Source organism: Xiphophorus maculatus, chromosome 1 (genome assembly GCF_002775205.1).
Source record: "Xiphophorus maculatus strain JP 163 A chromosome 1, X_maculatus-5.0-male, whole genome shotgun sequence".
Lineage (NCBI taxonomy): Eukaryota > Metazoa > Chordata > Actinopteri > Cyprinodontiformes > Poeciliidae > Xiphophorus > Xiphophorus maculatus.
Genome location: NC_036443.1, coordinates 30,181,107 through 30,206,263, shown reverse-complemented (window position 1 = coordinate 30,206,263; position 25,157 = coordinate 30,181,107). Strand labels below are relative to the sequence as shown.

Here is a 25,157-nt window from a genome sequence, read left to right as displayed (position 1 = left end):
TTAGAGACAAAGTTAGTTTTTGTTTTAATCTCCATCGTAATTCCATCCCATAACGTGAATATTTATGTGAACCTGCGATTGTAAAGTAGCAGGAATTAACTTTAGAGTAGCTGTGTTCTGCAGCCGATAACATGGTTGTATTCTGCTTGTCAGAATAAATAATAATAAAAATCTAATAATAATAATAGTAACAATGACAATTGTTTATAACAACCACACATAAAGTATCATAATAATTATCAATGTACACCATATAAACTCTTTATAATCTGTGTTAAATAACAATAAATCATAGATACCTCTGCAGAGATACCTGCAGCCACTTTAGCATCAGACCGCAGCCTGGGCCGCTGAGTTATACGGGGATTCTCAGTAAAAATATACAGAGAAACTCAAAATGCTGCAGAGACTTGCAGGACATGAAGTTACCAAAGCAGGTCACCCAAAGTTTACTTCAGGTGTCAGGTAGCCTGGGAAAAACAAAGTGCAAAAGCCGGGTCCAAATCCACAGCAGAAAATGCATATTTCTCTTAGATTTTCTATGAAAAAGCTGTTAAATAATAGATAAGTTGTGATTAAGAACATTGTTATGAATAACTTCCACTACCCACACCCATTCCTGACTGCTGCCAGACCAAAGAGATCATTTAAAACCTGTCTGGCAACATGAAGCAAACCTCCAGGTCTGAAAGAGAACACATTGTGCCTCAATCTGAAAAAAAAGAACATCTATCAGTCAGGGAACGGTCACAAAGAAAGGTTTACTCACCATTACTCATCCACAACTTATCCAGGATGTTTCAGAATAACGGCTAATTCTCTGGAAGCCTCGCTGACTCAGTGAAGGTCAGAGGTCACGAGCCAACAAGAACAAACTACAGCTGTGCCTTAATTCAGGGTCTGAATCCTTCGAAGGACGGATTTGTAGGCCGATTACGTCAAAGCGCGGCGACAAGGCCTGTCCAAATTTTAAGACGCCTTTTGTACAATGTTTTTAGGCGACAATGTAAGTGTGTAAGTCTCAAATATCTGCTTGTTTCACCAAAACATCACCTGCTCTGACATTTTCGGACATGTCTGCTCCCGCTGCGTTAACAGCCTGCTCCCCTCGCCAGCTGCCAGCTGGCCGGGCGGCTCAGGTTCGGTTTACCGGAGGAAAACGTCTGACTCCTGGCACACTGTTATAAATAATAGCTTTCCCCAATGAGTGGAAGTGAAACACCGATATTATTCACACGTAATATCTGGCTGAAAAATGTTTGGTTTACTAAAGTAATTCATTTATTCCTGAGCTAAACGGTTTGATTGATTAAAGTTGAATCTTCAAACAAACTAGTTTTATTTAACTGTAATGGCTTATCCCAGATTCGGAGAGTATTATATTTGAAAATGAAGAATTTGCTTATATTTATTCGTGCTGGAAATGTGCAACACATGTTTGAACATTTTAGAATCAAATAACAGATTCATTATTTCACTATGAACAGCATTTACTATAAAAGGTGAAGAATAATACAGAAATCAGGAGTAAAACATGACTAAAAAACAAACTTCAGCTCTGTTGTTTTTTTTCTTCGCCGCTCTTTGCTTCATGCTGTCACTGTTGCTAGGCAACATGAGTTACGCTGAGGTGGGGGCGGGGACAATGGGTGAAGGCTAAACCTGTCCGAATTCACAGCTTTTCTCTTCCGGTTGTCGTTTATTCACGGCTTCAAAGTTCCCCCAACTTTGGTTACCTAGCAACAACCTTCCACAGCAGCAGTTTCAGTTTTGCTTCATAACTGCAAATAAAAATAAAAAAACAAAGTGGAGAGAAAACTGGATAAAACAGGAAAGGTCACTCCATATTTCAGATATTTAAAACAAACAAATTTAACAATAATTACCGATATTGACTGATCTGATTGATACTGACTGATTCTGCATAAAAGAGTGGGCCCCATTATCAGTTAGCACTCAGTGGTGACCAAACCAGTTATCAGGTGTTTCTTCATACAATTTGTCTGATTTTAAAACTTGTTTGATGATCTGAAGCATGTAATTGTGACAAAAATAAGCAAAAAGAGAAGAAATTTAATTTGAACTTCTTCATTGCCTTGGACCAAAAAAACCATTAAGATCTTTAAACTCCTGCAGCCGAGGTAGAGAGAGACTCTCCTTTTTCTACTTTTCCACTTATTTCTAACAGTTCACTGCATATTCCTCAGAATGTGCACCTTTTCTCCCCACCACCCACCAAGCCATTAAAGTTTTTCAACTTTGGCTGAAAGGCGTCAATCATTAAAGCAGGCGCCTGTGGGGAGGTCCCGCCAGGTGAGGAAAACATTCCCACCGCTAACAGATGAGCAGGTTTACAGTCCAACGGGGGCAAACCGCAGACGAAAACCTGAAAACACTTTCAGGTTTTCACCTTCGCTGTGACTCAGTATGTTCTGAGATTTCCCCAGGGTGTTTCTGTCTGTCTTCACTTCCAACTATCAACTTCAAACGATGCTAATCTAAGATGCAGAACATTTAGCAGGGCAAATCTCTGCACAGGTGGCCAGTCAAATTACAGGTTAAAGGAGTTAGGAGAGGAAAGCAGGTGGAAAAGCTTTTCCTAACTAAAGCTGCCAGTATTGTACACTTTATTTAAAACTAATTACTGCAACAGGTAAACACCATATTTAGTTGAAGCTAATGCTAAAGCAATAAACTGAACCATTTTGAGTTGTGGGCACCACTAGCTAAAAAAGGTTAGCTGTGCTAGCCTTGAAGCTCTAATCATAATCATTACTTCTGCTAATGCTAACGCTTTACACCAACATGGCAGTTAGTAGAAGCTCATTCTTAAGTGCTATGTTTAATCATTTTGAGTAGGGAACACCGCTAACTGAAAAGTTAGCTGCACTAACCCAAATGAGCTAATTATAAATGCTAGCACTAAAGCACTATGCAAACTAGGCATTAATTCCAACATGCTATATTTAACCATTTGGAATAAGGGACACTGCTAACTAAAACGCTAACTGCGCTAACCCAACAGATCTAATTATAAACAGTAGTTCTGCTAATGCTAAAACACTATACACACAAGGTATTTAGCCAAAGCTAATGCTAAAGCGCTAAATAAAATTATTATATTATAACGGCTCATGGTCTTTTGATCCGATTTGGTTAAAATGTTTATGCAAACGTGAAGTGGTTCTGAGACCGCTCCAAAAGCAGGAAGTGGACTACAGTGCAGGGCATTCTGGGTAAACAGAACCAAAGCAAACACGCTACTCTAGCACTAGCAGGAGAAATGACTTGCCATCTTTTATCAAAGACATTAGAGAAATCCTACAACTGCTAAAATCTGATTCTGCTTCATTTTGTTTAGATTTTGCAAAGGAGAATATGCCTTTTTCAGGGGTTTTCATGTTATTTCCTTCAGTGGTTTTTGGTGCAGCTCCCCCACAGGCGAGGAGGGGAACAGGTCGCCCAAAGAGTTTGACTCAAAAAATGAAACAAATGTTGCAATTTTAGTCCTTAATAGAACAGAATCTGCAGGCCTAAATCTAATTCTGTATGCAAAACTTCAACATTAAATGTTCGTATGATGTGTTCGCTTTACTTCTGTATCTCAAACAAAATGAGAAGCACAACAAGGTTTAAAGAAATCCAGCCTGTTCCCTGAAGAATGTCCAGCACATTTTCAGTAAAACCGCTGTGATTATCTGTGGGTTTCCAGAGACTGAAATGGGACTGAAGGCAAAACCAGTAAACTCAAGTTGACTCCTGATAACAATGGAACTAAAGGAGACATGTCTATCTTTGGCTAACATTTACATTTTCAGGAAACAGTCGTATAGCTGTGAAGCTGGTCCTGGAGCCGCCTCTGGGCGGCCATAAATCACCAATCCAGCTGTCAAGTCATGAGGAAACGTAAGCTTCAGGAAAATGAAGCCAGAACGTTAGAACATGACTTAAAAGGGTCACACATGTAATTACTTAGACAAACACATCACTGGAGTTTAACATCTGCTTCCTTATATTCTCCAGCGTAACCACTGATGAAAAAGCTACCGTTGGCTGAAAGTGAAGCATTTCTTCCTTTTTAGCGTCACAGAGACTCATCCAATGTGTCTAAATGCTAAATAATTTGTGTGGGTGATGCACCAAACCGGTCCCTGAGTGTTTCTGAATTAAATTAGCCAGCTAGCTGGCAGCTTGCACACCTCAGCCGTTACAGTGCTGACGACTTCGCTTCAGACAGAAAGGCCCAGAAAGTTTCTCAGTCACAGCTTGAGGCGTTTTGTGAAAGAGGCAACCCAGTGTGACGATGCTATGGCTGCTTTAGCCCTTTGGAAGAAGAAAAACAGAGGAAAGCTTTGAAATACCCAGTTTTTTATTCACTTGTCCTTTTCTTTGTACATTTCAAACCTGAAATTGCCTTTCTGTGTGTTTCAGAACCGCAAACTAACTTACCAGATGTAACAATATCTTCCTGTAAATTATAAAGCAGTGGTTTACTTGAGTGTTTTGTAAACTTTCAGTTGAATAAAGTTTTGGTTGACTGTTCAAATAGTTAGGCATTTATATTCATGTTGTTATTTTGTTTAATATTAAAATATAATTCAGCTTTAGCTTCTAATAAATATTGTGTTGGCGTAGCGCTCATATTGGTGAACATAGCACATAGCACTTTAGCACTAGCTTCTACTGAATACCTGGTTGGTGTAGTGTTTAGTGAAACTAATATGATTAGAGCTTTGTGATTAGCACAGCTAAGCTTTTAGTTAGCAGTTTCCCCTAATCAAAATGGTTAAACATAGCACTTTAGCGTTAGCAGAGCTAATGATTATGATTAGAGCTTTTTGATTAGCACAGCTATCTTCTTTGTTAGCGGTGCCTACAACTTAAAATGGTAAAATATAGCACTTTAGCATTAGCTTATACTGAATACTGAGTTGTTGTAGCGCGTTAGCATTAGCTGACTAATGTTTATGATTAGAACATTAAGCTAGCAGTGCTAACCACTGGCAGCAACATTGGCTGATTTTCTACAAATGCTGGTTGATGAATGGGGTTCCATCCCACATCAGTGTGTGACCGTGCTGGTGACTGTCTGCATGGTTCTTCCTCACACTGATTGTTAAATTGCTTCATTATTTCACAACATACGGTCCAAGAAACAACATAAACCAAGGAGTGAATTGCAAAACAAGCTATTTGTGCTTCCAGATTCGGTTTGGCGAGTTTCCATGAGTGCAACCCGCATACTGAGCTCTGCTGCTCACGTTTCTTTACAAATGTTCCTCTGTTTAAAGGAGAAAAAAACGCTTTCCAGCGGCGCAAGATTTATTACCAAATAGCACAAACACAAATCTTGCTTTTCACGCCAAGTCTCATTTTTAGCAGAATCTGCAGAAGAGAAAGCGATGAACAGAAAGAACGACAGATGGTTGAGGGAAGGAAGTCTGCCTTTCAGATAGAGTGATATATGAGTGAAAAAGAGGAAGACGTGGCAACGGACGAGTTGAGCGTTTATGACTGAAGGAGCAAAGGTTTGAAACAGGTTCACTATAGATAATAAATCTAAACGGACATTATAGCAAACGTCTTTGCAGCGTAAAGTATTCAAATATTTTCATTTTCAATTCATTAAATCCTTTTATTCGTCTTCCTGCTCCTCCATTGCTGCATCTATTCAGCGTTTTCTTGCTGCCGCCTTGTGCGGATGCAGCTGTTTGCGTGCAGCGCAGGAAGACGCCCTCACAGCCAACATGCATTCTCAATTAGAGCCATGTGACGAGCTGGCACTCCCGTCCAGGCATCTGCCTTGGCAGCCAGACAGTCGCTGCCTTACAGCACAGCTGGGTCGCACAGAGGTGTGCAGAGCCAACGCTGAGCTCTTCCTCTCACTTATCTGCTGAACTCTTCCAAAAGCTGAGTGGGAGGGGCGTAAAATGTGCGGCGCAGGGACCATTTGCGGCCCTCTGAAGGGTTTTGGGCGGTCCAAATGAAGCAAATCTGACCTGCAAGATTAGGTGGTTTTTGCATTTGGAGACCTTTTCAACCCCGACAGCAGGGGTGTCCAAACTTTTTGTAATATTGGCCAAAAAGGAAAATCAAGCTAAAATCAGGCAAATAAAATAGCCAGATTTTTCCCCCGTACTGGATATTTATTGTAGTTCCAAGATGTAAAGGGGTTTGTATGATAGTGTGTTATTGCCTTTGTAGATAAATAATAATAATAATAATTTTACTGAGTTTCAAAAGTCAAAATATTTCAACTTTCTAATCTGAGACATTTCCAAGTTTGTAATGAAAATTTCTGAGCTTATTGGTGGAAATTTGTTACTCTTTTTTAATTTTATTTTTTACTATTTTATCTACAGTGGCCAAATATATTTTGCACATTTCCTGTATTAAAAGAAAATCATCTAATTTATGTGTTGTGTTCAGTAATAAGAACAAGATCTGGGTCACTTTCTTTCAAAACGTTTTCTACATTCAGCCAAGTTTACTGAATTAAATAAAAGCTGATTTTTGTGCATCATTTCAGTAAAAGTATCTGAATAAAGGTGAGTTTGCTTTTTGTTAAAGCTCGGTTATAAAAAGACAAACAATTTGTGTTTTACTTCACATTATTCATTATTCAACTGGATAAATTTGGATCATTTTTTAGTTGCAGTTGGAGGCCAAGGGCCAGTAATGGCCCCTATCCACACTTTGGACACCCCTGCTTTACGGATAAATAACATATTCTTCAGACAGTTAGGTACACCAACGTGAACATGGTGTATAAGATATAATAAAATTGATTCCCAACTAGTAACAAAGTTTTTGCATTTATCTTAGTTGTGGAATAACTAGAACTGGGGTGTCTAAACTTTTGTCAGATGAGCCAAAATTGTTGAGTAAAAAGTCATGGGCCAAGAAAATAAAAAAAAAACTAAAATGAAGCAAATAATAATGATTATGATCACGATTAATCACAATTAATCGCGATTAATCACAACTAATCGTGATTAACCGTGAATTATTTGCTTGATTTTTAAAAATCACGATTAGGGATCGTGATTAATACCTAGTGGTTAAATGTTTTAATCGACATCACTGGTCTATGTCTGTGTGTGTGTGTGTGTGTGTGTGTGTTTGTGTGTGTGTGTGTGTCTTACTGTGGCAGTCACGTTGCTGCTCTCTGACAGGATCGCTCCGGAGTTGTTGGAAGGCATGGCTGTTGTAGCTGACGGGTCCAGTTGGTTTCCTGACTCCTTTTCAAACCTGAGGAGAAAACGATGAAGAGGAGGAGAAATCCTGTTACAACCACACAAAGTTTCCTTCCAGGCCTGCCACAATAACAGATGATAAATTGTTCCAGACATTATCGCAATAAATGACAATATTGTCATTTTAAGATAGTTTACAAGTAATATAATTGTAATAATAATGAAGGAACACATATTCAAAGATAAATATACTCTAAACTATAGTGAACATTTAACACTGGAGCGGGAAGACATTTTAAATATTGAAAATAAATAAATAAAACATCAGAAACAACAAATAAAATAAATAATTAAGTTTCAGTAAATAAAATTATCCCCAAAAACAAAAAAAGGTTTAGCTGAGGCCAAAACACCACACTGAAGAGTTTCATCATCCAGTTTTTGGTAGAAAGAGAAATTATTGAGTTTTAATTTATAAATAGTTTATCATATCAGACCAATTTCCTTCCACTACCCAATCATGCACAACTTCGTCTTGGTTTATTTAACAAAATTTTAATAAAAACATAAAAATGTGAACAAATTTAAGCTGCCATTTTGGTCTGAATTCTGTTTTTTAACGTTTTAGAGGATTATTAAATCGATCCAAGGTGGGATGCTCTCCAGGTTTCATCTAAAATATTTATCTGTCTTTTAAAGTAAACATGTAGCTAAACGCAGGTTATCTGCAACTAAATGGGAGAAAATGTAAGAATAGGAGCGTAAAGGTAAACAGAGAAAGTGTGAGAGGAAAACTTCAGCTCTGGAGCTGACAAGCCCATGCAGCCCTTCAGGTAAACAGATACAGCCTGGCACCGCGAATGTGTCCCTACACGCTCAATAAACACAACGCCGCTACTTCATGTAGCTGCATTCCTCTGAGCCTCCATGCTGGTGGACATGACTGACGGCTCTCAGCCGTCTGTGGCGCAGCGACGCAGCAAATCCACAGAGACCGAACCGGGTCGCACACGGGGTTCGGTTTCTGCGACGTGTCGCCGCAGGGCGGCGCGGAGGCGACCGGGTTTTACCCGACACCCCGACCTGCCCTGAGTCACAGAAACCAGCCTGAGATTAGCGAGAGTGTGACGAGGATTTCAGAGGCTTAAACGCCAAAGTCATCCAGAGTTTACCACAAAAAAAACTTCATTATTCTGTGACTTCAGGGCAGAATGTCAAATAAACCCAGGAATATTTTTACAGTTTAAAGTAAACGAGTCACTTCCAGAGACATTAGTGACGCTACAGTTAGCTAGCATGAAAATGTATCAATGTATAATATTTACATATTATAATTATTTATTATTTTTTGTTTTAAATATCTTGGACAAAAGGTTAAGGCAGCCAAACTGGTGTCATAACCTGTTTTATAGTTTTCTCTGCAAGTCTTTATTTTTAAGCAGTTTGTAGTAAAAACCTTAAACTGCTGCTGTGGCAGTTACTCAGCAGGGTGTTGCTAGGCAACCGAAGAGCAAGTGAGTTAGTTGATTCCATTCACTTTGCTCAGCTAGCTGAGTAGTTGAGCGGCTAAAGTCTTTCCTCTGCCTACATCACCCAGGATGCCGTGTGGTTCTGGACCGGATTTAAGTGAATATTCTAACAAAGTGACGATACTGAATAGTGAATATTCTATCAGACGTATTATCTATAGCTATTGATCACATGTTTATTTGAATCTAAATTGTTATTGATAAATTGTGACTGCTGTGTCAAGCAGTCATCAAACAGCAGTGAATACGTTTAGCACATGGTGCAGGGTGACATATTGTGAAGTTATTGAACTTTTATCAACAAGTGCATCATCATTCACCTATTAAGCGATGGCTGTTTTCCACAAATGATAGTCCATAGACTCGATTCGATTGGCAACATTTGTAACATTTTAATTTTCTTTGTGTAACCTATTCTCCTCATCGCCTGTGGGGGCGCTGCACCAAGAACCACTCAAAGAAAAACAAGAACGACTTTCTTCTTCACCAAATGTAAACAAAAATTGAGTCGTGTCAGATTTAAACGGTTGTAGGATTTCTTTTTTGTTGTTAGCTAAAGCTCACGGGCCATTTCTCCCGCTAGCGCTAGGCTAATGCGTTGATTTTGGTTATATTTACCCAGAATGCCCTGCACTGTAGTCCACTCCTGCTTTTGGAGTGGTTTCTGCTCCGCTTGGCGTTCATATATGGATTCAAACCACACCAGAGTTCACTTCAACTAAACCGAGACCTACACTGTAAAAACACAAAATCTTACCAATTATTTCTAGCGTAAATATAACTTATAAATATATTTTTAACAGGATATAGGAGATTGTTTTAAGAGAATAATTTATTAATAGTGATTTTTTAAAAACACTGGTTCCACTGGCAGATTATTTCACTGAGATATTTTTTCCACAAGTGAAACAACCTGCCAGTGGAACCAGTCTTTCTTTTTATTTTTTTTAATCAGAATTATGGATTATAGATTTGAGTTCAGCATGAAGTAATATCCCCACAGCATGACAGGTTTTTGGAAAAAATACCACAGTTTTTAGAGTGAAGTTATTTCCTGTGACCAAATAAACATCCTAAGCATGAATGTGCCGACTGCTTCACTGCAAAAACACAAAATCTTTCTCAGGACTTTTATCTGGTTTCCAGTGCAAATATCTTTCCACACCTGGAGTAAAACAAAACAAACGTACAAGTAACTTTTCAGTAAAATGTAAGACTTTGTTTTAAGTCAATAATTACTGAATATTGATTTAAAATTTTTTACCCGTAGCATGAGAAAAATGTCTAGTTTTGTAGCTTTTAGCTTGCTTTAACATGGGCAGCCTGAATCAGAGCCAAGAAATTGGCACGAAATTAATTTATAAAAAACACTAAATATATGAACCTATTATGTGTTTAGAAAGAGCAGCCCACCTCTTTCACACAGTTGTTGTTACCTTTAGCCTGACTTGGTGTGGCTAAAGGCCAGTCCAAGTCTTTTGCTAACATATGCAGCATGAGTCAGAGTCAAGTCCTGCTGGAAAATGAAATCAGCATCTTCAGAAAGTTTATCTGCAAACAGAAACATCAAGTGTTGCCATATTTGCTGGTAAATGGCTGAGCTACGGTTGTGATGCTTCCCCAACATTACAGTTACCACCGTCACTGGTACACACTTCTTCCTTCCACTCAACTTTCCAACATTGACCTGGGACAAAATTTAACGCTTAATTTTAGTTATTTAGCCTGTTTAGAGAAAAATTGAGGTTCATTTTTCAAAATTATATTTTCACCATGTTATTCATTCATTTCTAAATGTCATAGTTACAAACTAACTATTTAATTAGCAGGATTAATATTAGGTTCAATATAAATATTTAGCACAGACAAAAACATTTTGCTTTTTGCAAATTCACTTGTCAATAACTGGAAGTGGACTACCTACATTTTATTTAATTTTTATTTACCCAGGTGCTATATAAATGAAATTAACTTTAACTTTAAAACATTTCTTTTCTTAGGGGCTAAAACACCCAAATTTCTGCTGTAAATTTTTAACTTTACGAACAGCATAAGGAGCCATCTTGTTTAGCTACGTTTTACCTCTCACAGGAACAACACCGACTCTACATAATAAGCAGATTAGAGAGGCAATGAGGCAAATTAAAACCCTAATAAGCTTCTTCATATCAGGCTTAGACGTTTCAAATTACAAAGTTATAAACCAAGTTTGGTCCAGTTTTATCCACTTCCATTTTGATATTATTCAGGTAAAAATGATCCATCCTGTCAGTCACATCAGCAGGAATTTACACTTTCCACAAACCAGGAGAACAATTACCTCCCATTACTGAAACTTCCTAACACCCACATTAACACCCTGATGGGACAAACTGTGAGAAAAACACAGATTCCTCACAGATAAAACCAGAAAATGTGCCTGGGGAAGTATTAATTAGCTGTTTGATCGGCTATGATCTCATTCTGTTCCAACTCAGTTTTTCAGATCTTTATCATGACACCAAAAAAGAGACAGACTGGGAACATCCGGAGTTCTACAAAGTATCTGACACCAGGATGGAAATGATCCTGCGGGCCCCGTGGCCGGTTCAGCAACGGATCAAAACGCAGCAAAAACAATCCACCAGGTTCAGGATTTATTCAAAAACAACCTGAAGGGAACAAAATCGCATTTAACGTAACAAAGTCTGATTATTTCTCACACAAAAACGAAGCATAGATTGAAAAAAAAGTCAATTTAGAACGTATTTCTCTGGGAAATGTCCAATCTTTTAACTACAACTGGTTCTGCTGTCAGATTATCCCACAGTTTAATCCAGAATAATTTGATAAACAGTGCAGTTCATGGTCAGCTCAACCAATGACAGTTGGTCAACATTTACAATCATAAAGTCTCATGTGGTAAATAATAAACATTTAAAATGTGAGAAATTTAAAAAACTTCATGTTTTTAAAGACTCAGGCATTTTAACCACGTAGCAGAGTCTTTATAACAACAAATATCTTCACCATATTGTTTAAAAAAATAATATTGTACGCACAGGAAAGTTTTCAGCACAAATCCGCCGCTGCAGTAAACATGCCAAACCCACAGAGGGCGGTGTAGCACAAAGCTAAGACCTGTCAGCCAATCAGAATGCTTCAAAACAAACACAACTTCCTGTTAGGAATTCAACATGGCGCCAAGAGGTTCATTAAACAGCAAAATAGAATAAAAAAGTTGATCAAACACAAGACAATGATGATTAGTGGCCTAGTCAAAGCAATTTGGATATGAAATAATAGTATTTGTCGCAGACTGTGACGAACGGGACCCTAAATCTCTGTTTTCCTAAAAATAATTATAAAAACAAAATTGTAAAAGTTGATTTGTTAGCACCGTCTGCAGATTAATTTCTTTGGGAGGCCAAGTCATGGAAAAGTTTGGGAAGCCTTGGACTAGGCCTCGGCTGTTCGGGTAAACTTGGAAATTTTCCCAACAGCTGCTTATGCTGCGTTCAGGTTCAGCTGGGATACTCTGAAGTGATAACTCTCTCACTCTTCGGTTACCTAGCAACAACCTGCTGAGTAACTGGCGCAGCAGCAGTTTAAGGTTTCGCCTTATAACTGCTTAAAAATAAAAAAACACAGAGAGAAAACTGTGGATAAAACTGGAAAGGTCACTCCACCAGTTTATCTGTATTTCAGATATTTAAGACAACAAACTAATCAATAATTATCAATATCGACTGATATGAAACTCCTGTATCCTGACATGTTTTTCAGTTTTGAGTCAGGAGTTTCATTATTTTCCTACAGAGCTGAAAACGAACAAACATTTCCACAGCGAGGAGAAGCTGAAACGTTGTATCCTCAGCGCATAACTTCTCTGCGTCTTTAGTGACAAAGAAAGAGGTTCAAATAAAGCAGCAGAGAAAGAGCGCAGGGCAGAGCGAGGGGCCAACCACACGGGGTCAGGGAGGACAAGGAGGCGGCGGCGCGGGGGATCACATCAAAGCCGCGCGGTGGCGAGAGATTAGGGTCCGCTTTGCTGGAGGGGACCGGCCTCTCCCTGCACGGTGTGCATGTGTGCGTGAAGGGGAGCCGAGCCCCTCGGGTCTTTCTCTGGGCCCGCATTCCTCGGCCCTCGTTACTTTATGGCCCCTTCCCGTCCAGAACCGGCCCCGCAGCCAAGCGCCGCGGGTCTCGCTCCAGACACGATGGACACAAATACATGGAAAACATCCACGCTGCCTCAAAACAAACAAAACAAATCTTTTTCAAAAACCAAGTACAAAAATGAGATTTTCTTTAATCTACTTAACAAAGCTTGTCGCATTCAATATTAAATTAAAACAAACTCAATACTTTCCATTTGTAGGATTTATTGTTTTTCTGCTGCTTTGGACTCAACTGGAGCCGTTTTATTTACAGAGACTTCAAAGTCCAATTTATTTGCACTTTTGCTTATTTATTTTGAATATTTAAAATGTTAAATGTTCATTCGAATTTTAATGTTAATGAAGATCAAAGATCAATTTAAAGTTTGAATGTGTTCTTGCTTAATTACGCCATTATTATCATTATTTTATTTAAAAATGGTCTCAAAACGACAATATTATCGTTTATCGCAATAACTTCAGGGACAATTTATCGTCCAGTAAAATTTGTGACTCAACGATAAACTGAGGATGAACTATTTTAATTAAACGAATAATCAGAATTATAATAACATCCGGTTTCCTGTTAAACTAAAACATATTTCATCTGTTCTCAGCAATAAAAACAGAATGTTTATATTTTTTTTTAAAGCTTGCTGTATTCAGCAAAGTTTTAATACTGGTGTAATTTAGTGGTCATGGTTACCATGACAACAGAGGGAAACCAGATGATCGCTGTAATTTTTAAATCGAAGTAGATTTTGATTTAAAAGTCATAGTTTGGTCCTAATTTATTTTCAAATTGTAGTCGAGGGGGCCTCATAAATTCAAACAAGAGAGCACAAAGGGCCCCCGAACCTCACTTTGAACACCCTTGATCTACAACATCTCACTCGTACATATTTAGTCTTCGCAAGGAAACAAAAACAGACTAAAACACTTTTGGAAAAGCTAAAAGTTTATGACTGAGCAGAAATTTAAAAGCAAGTGTTGACTTGTAACTGTAATAACTATAAATAATAATTATAACTATTATATTTATAACTAATTATTATAATAACGCCATTATTCCTTCTGTAAACAGTGCGCTGCTGTCTGACGTCTGTGTTCTTCTGGGGTGGAGTTTGGTCCAAACTGGGTCATATCAACAGGACAATGTTTACAAATTCACAACAACAAATCAAGAAGTGTCAACGGCCCCAGTCAAAGTCCAGACCTAAGTAGGATTAAAAAAGCTGCTGGGCTTTGAAATCAAAGGATCTGCCCATTTTTAATGCATAAGTGTGAGTTTATTGCAAACTTTCTGCATAAAAGGTAAAAAACATTGAAGTGCTACCTCCCACCTGCAGGTGGCAGTATATATTAGTACATGTATGTTAGTAAGAAAAAACGAGATATTTACGTTTTTAGACAAAGTTAACTCTAGTCCACCTCCAAACGTCGGTCTGGGTTTGGTTGAAGTGAACTCTGGTTCAGTTGAATGCATATGTGAACACCAAGTGGACCGGAGACCGCTCCAAAAGCAGGAAGTGGACTACAGCGCAGGGCCTTCTGGGTAAATACAACCAAAACAAACATGCTAGCCTAGCGCTAGCAGGAGAAATGGAGAAATTTTTGCCTAAGATAAAGAGAAATCCTTCAACCGCTAAAATCTGACGCCTCCATTTTAGTCTCATTTGGTGAAGAAGGAGGAAGTTGCGCTCACTGTCTTCTTCAGAGGATTCTGTTCTCAGTGATTCTTGGTGCAGCGCCCCCACAGGTGAGGAGGAAACTGGTTGCTCAACGGGTTTGGTTGGTTTTTCACAGAAAGTTTAACAAATATTGCAGTTAATTTGAACCTTATGCAATGCTGGGTTCTGTAGACGTTGGTCCCATCAGATCATTTTTACCCACAATGATGCCTGCATCTCCTGAATTAAACGTTTCTGCCACTTTATTGGTTAAATTGGCTACTTGCATGGAAATCACAGTATTTCTTCCTGTCTCCTCCCGTTTTCTTCCAGCCTTGATTTGCATCTCCCTGGAACATGCTGTGATTTAAAAAAATCATTGCTTCTTCATCTCTAACTCCAAACCTGTTTAATAACACCGGTTAATAACAGGAGCAAGAGGAGGAAGTTCAGCCAGTATAAAATCCCCACCGTCTGTACATGTTCAAATACCTGAGCATGTCCAAAACCAGGAAATAAGGAAGCGCAATCAACACTTAACCACATACTCTTAAAAAAATCTGCTGTTTTACATAAAAACTCCCGCTTATTGGTGATTAAAACAGATTTCAGCGCACAAAATGAAGGAGTCAAATATCTGCAGCTCATTCCTCGGTGAGCCGGCCATGTATGACGCGGTTGTACAACAGCTCACTTTGAACGCAAAATAGCGGAGTTTTCCTGACACTAAACCCGCTAACAGCTGCGAAACACGCGAATAAACGTCCGGGGATAAGAGAGGGAAATGCAAAACCTTCCAGTGGTGTTTCAGAGTTTTCCCCAGATGATGTTTAAGGTCTTACCTGAGCGGACTCTGCAGCAGCTCTGGGTCTGATCTGCGCACATGGGGCAAAGTCGAGCGACCTGCCAACTTTACACGTGCGCAGAGCAGGAATTACAAGGGGAACCAACCTGCGCGTAACACGCAGAAAACTCACGCTGCAGCTCGAACAGATGAGTTAAAGTGTTACAAACACGACAGACACGGGTTTTACTTACATAATCAATATCCGCGGTTGTTGCGCGCATCCGCAGCTGAAACTTGTGCAGGAGGAAGATGTTGACCTGGAGAGCCGAGGTGGATCTGGAGTCCCACACGGATGTTTGGCTGCCGCAGGCTTTTAAAGGTGGAAATGTCGACTCCCATTTTGTCCCCAGTAGCAAAAAAAAAGAAAAGAAAAAAAAAGCCATCATTCACGCAGCTCTACAGTTCTGGAAGCAACATATTTCCACCTTAGCTTAAAAACACCTTCAAACCCTTACAACCCTTGATTTTTTTCATATCTTGTCAGCAAAACTTTGATTTTATTTAAGTAAACAACCCAAAAGTGAAAGAAAATCAATCAAACAAGTTTATTTTTATTGCACATTTCAGCAACATGGCATTTCAAATGCTTTACATAATAAAAACACAAAAATACAAAGTGATAGAAACACATTCAACAACTGAAGAAAAACACTTCTGTGAACTGCAAAAACACAAAATCTTACCAAGAATTTTTGCATATTACAGGAAAACATTTGACTGTTGTGATTAAATAATCTGCCAGGGAACCTTTAAGAACTTAAAATGGGCTTTTCTTACTGGAAACCTAATTTAGTTTTGTATGTATTAGGGCCATTGGAGATAAACAAAAGAGTTTGAAACATCAAAATTTGTGGGAAAATATTTAGAAATGTTGCGATTAATCTAATAAAGTTTATTGATTTTTAAAAAAGTTTCTGAATCTAAAAAGTTGCTAAAATTTCTCAAAAATGTAGCAATTAAGCTCAGAAATTCCCTAGCAAAATCTTTAAAATTTCAGAGTTTGAAATGTTAAAAATTTGCTAGAAAAAAATTCTAAATATTGAGATTAATCTCAGATTTTTTTTTAAATTTCTGGATCTCAAAATTTTAGAATGTTTTTTCACAAATTTTCAACATTTCAAACTCAAAAACTCCCAAAAATTTCTAAGATTGATCTCAATGTTTCAGATTTTTTGCGGGAGGAAATTTTCTCTTTTTTGTTTTTTTTCTACAGTGTCCCTAAAACACAATCATAAATTTCTTATAGGGAGATATTTTCCTCTTATAAATGAACATTATAGTATATCAAATAGTTATTTACTTAAAATTAGCTTATATATCTTGGTGGAAAGTTACTTGTAAGTTAATTTTGTTAGTGTATTTTAATCTATTTTCAGTCTGACGTCTCCGTGTAAAACGTTGCTTTGCAGATTTTTTAGGTCCTTTTCCTTTCAGAGGGTCAAACCTATTCTGCGCATGCGCGTGACCACAGTGAACCCGGAAATTGTCTCCTGGAATCAGCTGCGCAGCAGCAGCCAAAACACCGGATCGAGTTTATTCAGGGATAAAGCCCAAAAACATGCAGCTTCACTTCGCTAAGGACGTGTTACCGGACTCTGTCGGTACCGACTTCCAGAATCTGAACAAATTTAACGAGCAGGTAAAAGAACAAGAACCGCTGAGCTGGTTACCGAGTAGTTTTCCTGTTTTCCGGTGAGATTTATGGGAAACTATAAACATCTTAAATGCTCGTAGGTGTTTCATCGGAATTTATAATTTTATATGTTTAAGATTTGGATAACTAACGGTACATAAAAAGGTTTAAATGCATAAAAGCGCAATTTTAGTGTCAAACATCAATGAAATCTTAAGCAGTTCTCATGTTTCTCATGCAAACGTTTCAAATTTCATTCAAATAACCAGATCATATGTAATAATATGCTTCAATGCGTCATAAACTGCTGACCTTTGCCCTTTTTACAACTTTCCATCACGTGACAGCAGTTTTTCCCCTCAGTGAACCATCACAGGATGTGCGGTGCTCTTAAAAAGTATTTACTTCCCTACAGATTCATGTTATTTTTTTGCTTGTTAAAGGAAAACTCAACCCAAACAAACCCGACCCTTTGTGAAAATGTGTTAAATCATATATTAGCAAAGGTTAAACCCACGTTTTGTGTATAATTTCAATCCATAGATCTCTACAGTCAATATGTAGCTTGAACAGAACCTGTTTGTAATATTTTTAAAAATTAGGGAGCAATTTTTACAGACGCAAGGAATTTTGATAAAGATTAAAATAATTAAATATTAAATTTATTTAGAACGCAAATAAAAATGGAAAAGTGTCCAAAAAGAAGTAAAGGACTTATTATCACATATATAATAATAATTACTATTATTAGACAAGAAATATTTATTTCTATAGCATTTTTTATTATTATTTTGAGTGAAATCAGATTTCATTTGACTGAGATTTCAGATATATTTTTTAAAGAAACTGCACTGTTTGTTTACCTCAGTAAACCTAGAAACAGTAGTTATGGTGTTTTATAACAACAAGCCTTTTGAGTGTATGAATGTAGATTGAGCAAAATTTTTAAAAAGCTATGAAAGTAATAGTGCTCATTATTTTTTACAATGCATAATGATAATAATAACCAACACAGTAAAAGTAAAAATAAAATTGTTTTTGCAATTTTAACTATGAAAAACATTTAATATATATATGATTATGAGACAGATTTCAACTGTATTTAATACAAATATTTATCTTGAACTACTAGTAGAATAAAAGCAGAAACATTAGTGTAATTAAATATAAATAAAGTGTTTAGGCCTGAGGACGACATGCAGTAGCAACAAGAAACACTTACAGACGGCGATGAACGTTTAAATTACACAAAGTAATGTGTTTTTTTTATTTATTTTTTAAATATCTGCAGCAGTTTAGTCGACTGATTGAAATTCTGTTCCAGTTCCTCCTGGACCCGAAAGAGGTGAGTGGAAAAGAAATGAGACTTTGAGCTTTGATAAATCAACCAGAGTAAAATGCTTCTTTTCCCTTTGTGTGTGTGTGGGTATGTGTGTGTGTGTGTGCGTGTGTGTGTGTGTGTGTGTGTGTGTTCAGACGGACAGATTCGTGCAGCAGCTGACAGAATTTGCAGGGGAACATGGGATGAGCGCCGGTCCGCTGAGGAACCTGATGAAGAGCGTCCTGCTGGTCCCTCAAGGTGGGAGAAACTAGCAGGAAGCCATTTAGATTTTTTCTTTCAGAGAGAAGAGATTTTACCCGATAACCCCTCCAAACAAGCTAAGCTAGCAGTCAAGAGTCTACAGAGCCTTCGTTTTATGGGTTCTTTTCATGCTTTCAGCAGTGGTGTGGACACTTTTATTAAGCCGCTAACATTGGAGCTAATTTTTTATTAGCTCTTTTGCTAGCTTTGAAAGCATTTAGCGCACTTAGCTTCCCTTAAATACATTTTTCTGAACAAATTCTAAAGCATTTCTTTACTTGGATGGTTTGTGAACTTTCAGGTGAATGAAGGTGAAGTTTTGGTTGTCGACTTTTAAGTATTCTACTGTTTCTTTAGTAATTTAGCACTTTTGCTAGCCTCAAAATTATTTAACTCGTTTAGCTTATTTTAAATTAATTTGTCCGCATACGTCCTAAAATACTAATTTACTTGGCTTGTTTTTAATATTTCAGTTCAATAAAGGGGAAGTTTTAGTTTTCGACTTTTATAAATTCTGATAATAAAGAAGTACATTTTTCCTTTAGCACATTTGCTACCTTCGACAATGATTAGCGCACATAGATTCACCTAAATTAATTTTTCCATATGAATTTTAAAACGTGAAATTGCTTAGCTGGTTTGTAAGCTTTTTGTTAAATAAGGTTGAAGTTTTGATTATCGACTGTTAAGATTTTTGCTAATAGCTGAGCTAATTTTTTGTTTGTCACTTTTGCTAGCATTAAAAACATTTGGTGCATTTAGCTTCCCCTAAATAAGGTGCTAATGTACACGGCTGGTTTGTAAGTTTTCACTTTAATTTTGGGTTTTTGACTGTTAAAAATTCTGCTAATAGTGAAGCTAGCTGATGGGTTAGCATTTTTGCTAGTTTGAAAACATTTAGCGCACTTAGCTTTCCCTAAATCAATTTTTCCATATGAATACTAAAGCACTAATTCACTTGGCTGGTTTGTGAGCTCTCATTTGAGTAAAGTTGAAGTTTTGGTTATTGAATGTTAATGTTTTTCAGTTAGTCAGACGTTTCTATTCATGCTTTTATCTTGAAGCTGTTAAAGTGACTCTGCTGTTTTCTCCTCAGGGGCTCTGAAGAAAAACCTGACGACCGAGCAAGTCAAGGAGGACCTGCTCACATTAGGTTCTAGTTTCAAACTCTAACTGACTTCATTGTAAATCAAATGTTAAATTATGTTACCTGAACTAAAAAGGGTTTTTCTGTTTATCCCTCAGGACTAAATGATGAGAAAGCTGTTCACTTTTCTTCCCAGGTAAATATATAAACCCTTGAATTTGATGGATCCTGTAAGTTTAGAGGCTCTGATGAAGTTCTGATTAGTTCATAAGATAAATAAATTCTGATAACTTTCATTTAGGAGAACTAGCAGGCATTTTAGCATCATTTACTCACTGTTAGCATCCAGATTAATATTTATATCCAATTCATTTAAAGAAAATCTGATGTGATGACTTCACCATGAGTGATCTGATGGGTCAGATTCGTTCTAGCTGGGAAACGTTCATCAAGTCCAAAACCAACCGTTTCTGCGCTGACTTTTGTGTTTTACAGTCCAGAACTCTGGTTCTGATGGCAGAGAAGGCTGTTTTATTGTTCGGACTAATTTATCTGCAAAATACAATGGCAAATTAGGCACATTGTAGATAAAAATATATTAAAAAAACAAGAGTAAATGTCCGCTAAGACACTCTGAAGTTCTAAGATTAATCTCAGACATTTTCTACCAAAAACTTGAAAATTTCTGTTAGAAAAGTCAAACATTTGCTAGATTCAAATTTTTAGATTAATCTTGGAAATTTTCTAGAAAATCAAGGAAATTTCTGAGTTTGAAAAGTCAAACTTTTGATTGAAAAACTCAGAAATTTTGAGATTATTCTCAGGAATTTTCTAGAACCTTTTTTTTTTAACATTTTCAGAGTTGAAAAGTCAAACATTTGCTAGAAAACAGTGAAAGTTTCAAAAGTCAAAAATGTTTGACTTTTGGAAAATGTTTGAGTTCCAGAGTCACTTTTTTTTTTTTTACTTTTAAAACGCTGGAGTTTCCACGTTTTTTCCTCGAACATTTCTGAGATTGTCAAAATTTTGGAGTTTGGAGCAAAATTACAACTTTTCAAATTTAGAAATTTCTAAGTTTTTTTCTAGCAAATTCTTGACTTCTCAAACTCAAACTTCCTTGTTACTTCTACAAAATTTATAAAACTTTTAGGCAGAAATCTACAAAAAAACTTTTATGCCGTTGTAGCAAAAAGCTTTAACAACCTGGAAAGTTCAAATTTATCATTACATTTTTGAAAGGTTTTCTCTTTTTTTACTCAAGCTAGTGAGCTTGTTTTAGCATTGTTAGCATGTGTGAAGGTGTGAATATGAGCATCTGAAAACAATTTATGAGTCAAATCAAACAGTCTGGTTATTTAAAACCACATTTTACTAATGCTAATGTAGCTAATCTTAGCTAGATCAGCTAATGTAGCTGATGCTAACTGTATCACAGTGTTGAGGTGTGCTGAGGGCGGCCATCTTGTCTCTCTGTGTGCTGTAGTGGGGGCAGCATTATGCTGCGCTGTCCAGGCTGGCGGTGGGACAGACGCTGATGGTCAACCAGCTCGTCGACATGGAGTGGAAGTTTGGAGGTGAGACGACTCAAATCGTAGCGAAACGATCGCAGGGGGAAATATTCGCCAGGATAAATTCGGTCGCTGCAGAACATCGACGTTGGCTCCTGTCAGAAGAATAATGGCCGCCATATGGTCAAGTATTTTATGATCTTCAGATAAAAACTAAATGGTGAAATAATAAAAAGTGTTTGCAGAGTTTCTGGCACAACCTGGAAAAATCAGGATTTTCCAGGATTTTAGGGATATGCGGAGAGAAATAAAGGATGAGAAATATCTTAAAGGTTTTCCGTCCGTCCGTCCATCCATCCATCCATCCATCCATCCATCCATCCATCCATCCATCCATCCATCCATCCATCCATCCATCCATCCATCCATCCATCCATCCATCCATCCATCCATCCATCCATCCATCCATCCATCCATCATTTTCTTTAAGTCTGTCTTTTTCTTCCTTTCTTTTCGTCATTATTTTTTGTTTCTTAATTCATTCATTCCTTTCTTTTTTTCTTGAATCGTGTTTCTGGTAAATTGTTGAACCCAGTTTGTTTTCCGATTCAAACTGGGACGTTTTCTCTCGTTCCCAGTGACTGTCGGCACCAGTGAGATTCAGAAAGTGGGAAACATTTTTCTGCAGGTAAAACTTTCAGAAAACAATCCAAAGTTGTGAGGTTTTTTATGTCTTTTATTTTTATTTTACCCCAACCGTTCCTCTGCTGTCCTGCAGTTGAAGCTGGTGGTGAGGAAGGGAAACTCGACTGAAAATGTTTTCATGGGTGAGTCTCCATTTTAAATCGATTTGACTGATTTCTTCAACAATAAAATTCTAATTTATTTTGATTTTATGTGAGAGATCAACATAAAATAAATAAAAATGTCAAGTTTTAGAGTGATAAAAAGTGAAACATTTCTCTTTATCTCCAAAGTGCTTCATAATCTATTTTTTCTTGATTTCTTTTGGAAAATTAGTAGCAACTTTTTCACCATTTTCCTGACCGATATTTATATTTTTCACCTAAATCTGTCTCCTTTTGTTGTTTCCTCCAGAACTGACACTTCCTCAGTTTTACAACTTCCTGCATGAGATGGAGAGAGCAAAGGCCAGCATGGAGTGTTTTGCTTGAATTTAAGTGTGTGTGTGTGTGTGTGTGTGTGTGTGTGTGTGTGTGTGGGTGTGTGTGTGTGTGTGTGTGTGTGTGTGTGGGTGTGTGTATACGCCAAACATTTGTACTTAATCTGATAATAAATACGATTCAAAATGAAACTGTTTTGTCAGATTGAAGATTATTGCTCTGAACCTTCTGGATTAATGAACAAAATTATATTCTAAAAATTATTATATTTTACTTATTCAAATGGCTGCAATTTGCAACAAATGTCGTCTCAAAGCACTTTACAAAAAATAATAAATTCAATCACACATTCATTCTGATTGATCCTAGTTATCAAACAGGAAATTAAGTTCAATTAATTATTGAACTTGAGCCTAGTCTTAAAACTACACAGCAGTATAAATTTGTAATGGAAAATTTGTCTTCATTCCGCTAATGTCAAAAACACAATTTTACAACCTCGGTATTTGTATTAAATAAGAAACGCAATTAAAATTACATGTGAATAAGTTGCTAAATATATGCTGCGCCTCCAACTACTTCCGGTTGTCTTCTTCGTGGTTTACGCATATGGCAACTTCCGGGTTTTTGATCGTCTGACGCGAAACAGGTGTTTCCATTGTAGTTTTGTGAAATAAAGAATTTCGATACAAAACAACCAACTCATCTTAGCGCCAGAACTGAAAGAAAATCAAATGGGTTTTTTTTTTTTTTTTATAACTGTCGTGTTTCTGTTGAGCAAATTTATTTAAACTAAACGCTGGCACGAAGCTAGTCCGTAGCAAGCAGCTACTAGCTAGCACCAGCGTTTACCTAGCAGCTTCATGAGATGGAGGTAGTTAGGTAACTAGCAACTACCAGAAACTGGTAGTTGCTACCAGTAGTTGATTTTTTTTGCTGTATAGAAATAGTTTCTTTTTCCCCGCAAAACTGCAATGGAAACACGTTTTCGGATCTCACGAAGACAACAGGATAGTTGAATTATTATTTTAATAACTTGAGTGATTTTAATTGAGTTTTGAATTGAAATACCGCAGCTGCGAAATTATGTTTCTTTTCGACAGTGGCGGAATATAAACGACGTTTTGCGTGTATTTGTAAAGTGGCCGCAGTGATAACTACAGGTTCTGTCTCCGTTTCTCTTTAAATTGTGACTCAAACACATCAGGAAAACCTTCCGAAATGTTGCAAACTTTCCACCTGACGCTAACTGTAGCATAAACTGCGGACCAAACAGCCTAAAAATGAAAACAATGGTTTCATTTGTCAAAGAAACGCCAGCGGACAGGTGAGTCCTGTGAGTTTCTTCGTTTGGTCTTTAGTTCCTCTTTGTGAGTTTTTTCCCGTTGGCTTTCCTGTCCCAGTGCAGCTGATTAGACCAGCGGGACAAAGTCCGACCGCAGACTTCCTCCTGCTGGATGCATAGACATGTTTCCTCCCCGATGTATTTGCGCCGTTCAGCCATAAAACCCGCTATCTTGGTCGCACACATGAGCCTTGAGGAAACGCTCCGTTTGAGCCCAGCGGCAGATTCCGTTTATTTAACCTCCATTTTCCTTAATTTGCAGTATTTTGAGTAAAAAACACACCCAATTCCAGCCAAAGTTGATCACTTTTGTTTGTTTTGCTGATTGATAGATAAATCTGAATAAACGTAAATATATTAAAGATGGAAGGAAGAAGGATAAATGCATCAAAATAAAAATAAACGCAACATTCCACCAAATATTAGAGTAACACCACATGCTGCTACCACCAAAATGAAAAAAGGAAGTAATAAAAGAAGGGAGAAAAATAAGGAATGAACGAAAGAAGGAAAGACAAAATGAAAGGATGATGGAAGAAAGGCCAGAGTTTTTATTTCCTGTCTGAATTTGAAAATGAAGTCAAATCAAGAGCTGAAGATTGTTTTGAATTTCTAACATGGAGGAAATAAAAACTTTTCATCATCATTCCAACCTTCTTCCCGTTGAACCAAAACTTTTTACATCAGAATGGAAACTGAGAACTTCCGGCTAATTCTGCTGATCCGACCAGAACCAGAACAAACCACGCAGCGCCTGTTTGTGGCCATTAGATGGCGCCACTGACCAAAGGTTCTGAGATCAGAGCGGAAACTGCAGGACAAACTTGGTGAAACATTTGATTTAACTCAGTTAATGGAGAGCGTTGCATGTTGGTCATTTGAAGATACACTGTTAAAAATTATCAGCAATAATTAAGATTATTTAAAGAAAAAGATGGCGGTTAAACTTTCAAAATAATATATTTCACCATTTATAAATGTCATAGTATAAATATTTAATTTGAAGTTATACATTTTTAGTTAATCAGCTTAATACTTTGCCTCAAACTAAATAATTAACTCTAAAGTAAATATTTAATTTTTAAGCTAAATATTTAGCTCCAAACTAAATATTGAGTTAACAAGCTGGTTATTTTTTTGCTAAATTTACCCTCAAACTAAACATTTAACTTTAAACAAAATATTGAATTAGCATTCTAAATGTTTAGTTTACAAAACAAATTTTTGGCTCCAAACTAAATATTTAGCTACAAAGCTAAATATTTAATTTGAGCTACATTTATAGTTAGCATGGTATATGTTTAGCCATAAACTAAACTAAGCTAAACATTTAGCTTCATTAGCAAGCTTAATATTTAGCCTACTAGCTAAATATTTAGTTTAGACCAAAGTACTAAGATCTAAACTAAATATTTAGAGCTACATATACAGCTCTAACCTGAACAAATAGCTTGCAAACTAAATATCTACTTTGTAGCTAAATATTTAGTTTCAGAA

At 37.1% G+C, this 25,157-nt stretch overlaps 2 protein-coding genes across 4 annotated transcripts in view; one reads left to right on the top strand and one right to left on the bottom strand.

Annotated features, from left to right (window-relative positions):
* LOC102235565 (DNA (cytosine-5)-methyltransferase 3B-like) overlaps positions 1-15,736 on the bottom strand; it is a 34,241-nt gene extending 18,505 nt beyond the window's left edge. Inside the window, exons 1-2 of one of the 3 annotated variants that reach the window (XM_023341034.1) lie at positions 15,573-15,736; positions 7,146-7,251 (exon numbers count right to left, since the gene is read on the bottom strand). In XM_023341034.1, the coding sequence (XP_023196802.1) occupies positions 7,146-7,251; positions 15,573-15,574 (108 nt within the window). In that variant the 5' untranslated portion in view covers positions 15,575-15,736. Of the gene's footprint in view, positions 1-7,145; positions 7,252-15,376; positions 15,461-15,572 lie in introns of those variants that run through there. The other 2 variants (XM_023341025.1, XM_023341041.1) reach the window with 2 other exon arrangements.
* Positions 15,737-16,862: 1,126 nt separating this feature from the next.
* On the top strand, positions 16,863-22,506 carry commd7 (COMM domain containing 7). The gene is made up of 9 exons (XM_023329063.1): positions 16,863-17,020; positions 18,306-18,359; positions 18,491-18,593; positions 19,693-19,749; positions 19,842-19,879; positions 21,167-21,257; positions 21,830-21,879; positions 21,970-22,018; positions 22,290-22,506. Exons 1-9 carry the CDS (start codon positions 16,940-16,942, stop codon positions 22,364-22,366), a joined length of 600 nt encoding a protein of 199 aa, XP_023184831.1. The 5' UTR covers positions 16,863-16,939; the 3' UTR covers positions 22,367-22,506.
* The last annotated feature ends 2,651 nt before the right edge of the window (positions 22,507-25,157 follow it).